The sequence below is a fragment of the Capsicum annuum genome, unplaced genomic scaffold, assembly GCF_002878395.1.
Source record: "Capsicum annuum cultivar UCD-10X-F1 unplaced genomic scaffold, UCD10Xv1.1 ctg9939, whole genome shotgun sequence".
Classification (NCBI taxonomy): Eukaryota; Viridiplantae; Streptophyta; class Magnoliopsida; order Solanales; family Solanaceae; genus Capsicum; species Capsicum annuum.
The window spans coordinates 1-5,622 of NW_025896032.1; the positions used below are offsets into that span (position 1 = coordinate 1).

General features: G+C 36.0%; 1 protein-coding gene across 1 annotated transcript; it reads right to left on the reverse strand.

Annotated features, from left to right (window-relative positions):
• Window positions 1–168: 168 nt before the first annotated feature.
• Window positions 169–700, reverse strand: LOC124895726 (histone H4). The gene has a single exon (XM_047406157.1). It carries the CDS (start codon window positions 635–637, stop codon window positions 326–328), a length of 312 nt encoding a protein of 103 aa, XP_047262113.1. The 5' UTR covers window positions 638–700; the 3' UTR covers window positions 169–325.
• Window positions 701–5,622: the final 4,922 nt, after the last annotated feature.

Consider the following 5,622-nt stretch of genomic DNA (forward strand, 5'->3'; position numbering starts at 1 on the left):
TGTGCCCACAAAGTTAATGCTTATCCACCTTTCAGCTTTCTCAACAACGGAGAAATGGAAAGAAAATTGGTGCATTTCATGAATGTATAAATCTGAATTGCACAAATAGTAAAAGTCATTTCAACCAATTATCAACAATACTAGTAAGATGGAAAATAACAATAGAAATTTCTAGAAACTGAACATTGTTCATTGAAAATGCAATGAGAAATTCACCATCCAAAGCTTAAGAACTAGAACAACGTTTTAGAAACCAAAACACAGAAATTTCCATCAGATCTACATCAACCACCTAACAACTGATCTAATTCACAACTTCTACAATTTAACCACCAAATCCGTACAGAGTCCTTCCCTGCCTCTTAAGAGCATAAACAACATCCATAGCAGTAACGGTCTTCCTCCTGGCATGCTCAGTGTAGGTAACCGAATCACGAATCACGTTCTCCAAAAAGATCTTGAGCACACCACGAGTCTCCTCATAGATCAGACCGGAGATACGCTTCACACCACCCCTACGAGCAAGCCTACGGATGGCTGGCTTGGTAATTCCCTGGATGTTGTCTCTTAGAACCTTCCTGTGCCTCTTGGCTCCTCCCTTTCCCAATCCCTTGCCTCCCTTTCCGCGGCCAGACATTTTCACGAAGAGAAATTTGAAGAAGATACAGTTTCAAGGGTTTTGAATTTGAATGAGAAATGAAGTATACCGTGGTGGGTATTTAATATTTGGGGATTTGGGCGCCATGAATTTTCGCGGTTCGAAATGTGGCGGGGAGTAAATCGCAGCCGTTAAATATTCGGGGATTTACATGTTAATCGGACGGATAGAAATGTCGATCCATGTGAGAGGCGGAAACTGAATATGAGCCGTTGATTGAAGGAGCCGATCACCGACTACTACTAATTGTTACTCCCTCCCACCTTTTAGGACCCGTTTGGACAAAACAATTTTTTATTTTTTAAAAAATTATTTCACTTTAGTAAAAAGTTAAAATGTTTGGCCATGACACAAATTTCAACTTTATTTATTGTTACGAATGATCTTATTCTTTTATTTTTACAAAAACATTCTATTAATTTCAACCAAATATCAGAGTTAAATGTCTATCACATTACCCACGTCTTCCTTTAATGTGGAACGCAATTAACGTCATATCTATCAATGAGTGAACATTGAATCCCTTAAAATCAGTAATAAATTTAAATTTTAAAATTTTTGAAATACAAAATCAATGTAGTCGATCAAATAACATCAGATTTTATATTTTCGATCAATAATTTGCGATTTTTCTCAAGCTCTATTTTTCAAAAGAATTTCTCAAAAAGATGAACATTCCAATATTATTGAGGCATTTGATGTATTCCATCTCCTATAATAATATACATTGCAAATTAATATTAATTTAATTTCTAACAAAAATTTTCAATACTGATAATACAGTTGAGCAATGGCTAACATTCTTCTATATACAAAAGTGTGACATGTATATAGATTGAAATAATACAATTAAACAGGTCGAACAGAGTCCTATACAAAACTATGATATGTATATGTTGCGAGATGCGTCAACACACATGTGCAATTGCTTATGTATTCCATACACATAACATAGTTATGTATTGGTGATATGAAAATAAGAGCTCTCCTAATAGTTGAGGCTATATTCAACACCAAGAACTTTGCATTAAATTTCTATGTTATGTATATGGGTTAAAATAAAATAACTCAGCAATCTGTATGTCATACATATACGTAACTCTGTTACGTATATAAATTTGGAATGAAAAAGCCCAACAATGTCTAGGTCAAATATATACATAACTTTTTTATGCATATGGTTTAAAATAAAACAACTCAACAATTTGTATAGCATACATAGACATACCTTTGTTATGTATACTTTTTGAAGTAAAACAACCCAGCAATGTCTATGTCAAACATATATGTTATGTATATGATGTGATATAAAAACTCTCAGCAATGTCAAATGTCATATGTATACATTCATGTGTTATGCATCAGATTATATTGTCTTTACCGTTTTAACCATCCATATACATAACTATGTTATGTATATTATTGAAATAACAACTTATTCTGATACATGATAAGTATTTGACTCGATGTTGAAACTTTCCTTGTCTTTGAATCGGCGTTGAAATTTCGTCAATGCTCAAATCATCGAAGTATTTTCAAAACTCGCGGGATGAGAAAAAATTTTAGGGTTTGACTGGTGGTCGTCGCGGACCTCTCTCTGGCCACTCGACGCAGTTGTTGGGATCAATCTTGGATGGAGCATGTGTTAGCGGCGCGGTATTGACATAAGAAAGGGTGGGGGGTTAAGGTAATGGTCTAGTGATGGTGGAGCAACGGTAACCGGTGAAGCCTTCATTGGTCGTTGTTAATGAGGGGAGACTAGTTGGCGACATGATGGCTGGGACTGTGGCGGTTGTGGTTCCTTTTTGTGGAAAAGTTGATGTTGAGCGATTTGCGAAGAACACATTTGTAAATTCAAAATTTGAAAATCGTTTGATTGAGGTTCCTTGATGTTAGACACTTTTTTTGGAGCATTAAGTGTAAGAAAAGGATAACAGAAATATGTATATGAAGTTTGAAGAGAGAAAGTGTCAAAAAGAGATTTTTATAATTATTTTTGATAGTTGAGTAGTTATGTAATAATAGAAACTTAGATTATAGTTTTGAGTATTTTTTTCATTTAATTAAAAAAAAAAACTTACATAACACCACAACTTATCTTTACTAAATTACGTAAAATTCTACTCTTTTTATTAATGACCTAAATCTCATTTTTTTTAAAATCAGTCGGATACATCCACAAACACATAATTTTTAGATACATAATTAATTATGTATCTCTCTTTGGTCTAGTTAATGCATTATGTATCTCTATCAAATAGTTTCAGAAATAAATGTATCTCAGTAATTAAATTATGTATCTCAACATTACAATTATGTATTTAGATGCTAATTATGTATTAAGATGCTAATTGTCACTACCCGAATCGAGGCTCTGGCCGCGACGAGCATCTCGAACCCGTGAAGGCCCGAGCGCCCCTTTTTTATCTGGCAACCATACACAATGTTCATACAATATACAGAAGTGTGGAAAAGTTATCATACGAAATCATGGTCATTCTTTTACTTCAACTGAACAACACAAAATTGAGTTCATGATACATTCAAAAGCACCTGACACTAGTTTGTGAAATCTCCAACAACTCAAAAACACTATTGTCTGAATACTGGGACAAGTCCCCTAGTCGGACCTACAACCCAAAATGAAATAACAATGTAAAAAAAAATAGGTCTTCCAAAATAAGGGAGACTTACCAACTGCACACCTCTGTCTGACAAATCTACGGCTTAGAGGGACCCCTTGACTAAGCCTCACACCCTGAAATATAGGGGGTCAATACAGATGTACTAATACACAGAGCAATCCAAAATAATATAATTTTATATATAACATAAGCAAGAGCATTTCATAAAATGTTATGCATAAAATAATTTAAAATGCATGGGCAATTTCAAATGATCTTAAAACAATTCTGTAGATGCAATTCATTTTTTTGTTTTACTTTTGAGTTAGGTGGTACACCCTACATATCTGAAAGTATCCCACGGGCTATATGAGACCCACCCTTAACTCGGTGGACAAGCCCCCAACCCAAATGTCACGACCCAACTTTTCAGGTCATGATAGCGCCTAACATAACCCACCAGTAGGCAAGCCAACCCATAGTCCGGAATGGCTAGTAACGGACTACTTAATAACATAAAGAAAAAAATGCGAAATATGTGAGATAAAGATCATACATAGACGAATCCCAAAACCTGGTGGTATCAATACAAGAGCTTCTAAATATAATAAGAGTACAAAAGTGATATATCAAGGAGAAATACACTAATTCAACTTACCTCTAAATACAACTTAGAGGTTAGTCTAATACATAGGAGAGAGATAAGTAATACTCCAAATGTCAGGAGCTCACTCTGAATCAGGGCTACTCCACACGATGAACACATCAACGGCGACAACTCGTACTATGATCTGCAGGCTGCAGAGGTGTAGTATGAGTACCAAACGAATGGTACTCAGTAGGCAACTACCAACTGAGCTCCAAAGATAAAGTAGATATATACAACATATAAACAGAATGAAAAATACAACCAAGAGTCCATAAATCATGTAATAAGTCAATGAGAATAACAAGGGACAACTATCATATTCATGTCCAAGAGTCTAACATAATAAGACTAACGAAGTATCAAGGTGTACTATTTTATTCCAGCTACATTCAATATATGCCAAAGCTATACCGTGTATCCCAGGTCAATATACAGATAAAGAGCGAAATAAAGATATATTGTAATAGACAAGGCGAAGGAACGACTATACAATATGAACAACGAAGAAAGGGATATCCAATAGTACCATGACTTCATATAGCTCTCTCTCTATATATATATATAAAAATAGAAGGTCATTTCAACATAACCTACATCATCATGTTCTCATTTTAAGACCTCATTATAATACTATCAGGATTCAATACCAACATACTCAGGATTTCTAATCCATATGGCTAGACATAGAATAATCATGCATAATAATCTAATCATAAGATAACAAAGGTCGAAAACATACCTCAATCCCAATACCGGATCCATGACCAATCTGTCATAAGTTATCCATAATAATGATCATAACCATGATAATAACAATATCAATAACATCATAAATAACTGGTTACTCCGGACAATCAAATACCTAGCCGAGCCTATGTGTACCCCCATCACCCCAGACTTGGAAGGTTCAATTAACAAACAATAACACAAGACATATTCTTCACCCATATCTATGCAACCGTCCCATACCGATTGATAGACATAGGTGCTTACTGGTGATAGGCGATGCGCATGCAGGAATGAATGCAAAATATACCATCAATATCACAATGCATCATAACTGTCCTCATCAGGACCATCATCATCGTCATCAACCTCCGGCCTCATCGGATATCAATATCATCTCAATGATATCCTCCGGACTCGAACCGGGTATCAATAGCTTTGCTGGGTATCAATATCATCTTAATAGTATCTTCTGGACTCGAACCGGGTATCAATATCTGTCACGCCCCAAAATCCCATCGGGCCAGACTGGCACCCGAAGCCGAGAAGGCCCGGGAGAACCCGTTCAAATACCTGTACTTTCACTTACATGTCACCAAAAATTGGACAGCACTTCGTTGCATATAGAAGGGTCTAATTACCTGTATCAGCACAACACGCACAAATATATATATATAATACTTGGTCGTTGGGGCCACCACATATACAGATATAACATCACTATATAAACTTCCATGACTTTACCCTCCCTTATGTCTACAAAGCCTCTAGGATATACATGACATAACTAGGGTCGGGACAAACCCCCGCCCACACATGACTCATGTACAATAACAAAACATAAGGAACCGACTCGAAAAGCTCCGAAGAAAACTGGAGCTCACCAACAATAGTTGTATGACCTGGCTCCTACTTGTGCGGTGTATGAGCTGAGGTACCTGTGCCTGCAGCATTTCATGCTGCAG

Excerpts from the sequence above, each read along its gene's own strand:
- LOC124895726 (XM_047406157.1), bottom strand. The coding sequence starts at position 637 with ATGTCTGGCCGCGGAAAGGGAGGCAAGGGATTGGGAAAGGGAGGAGCC.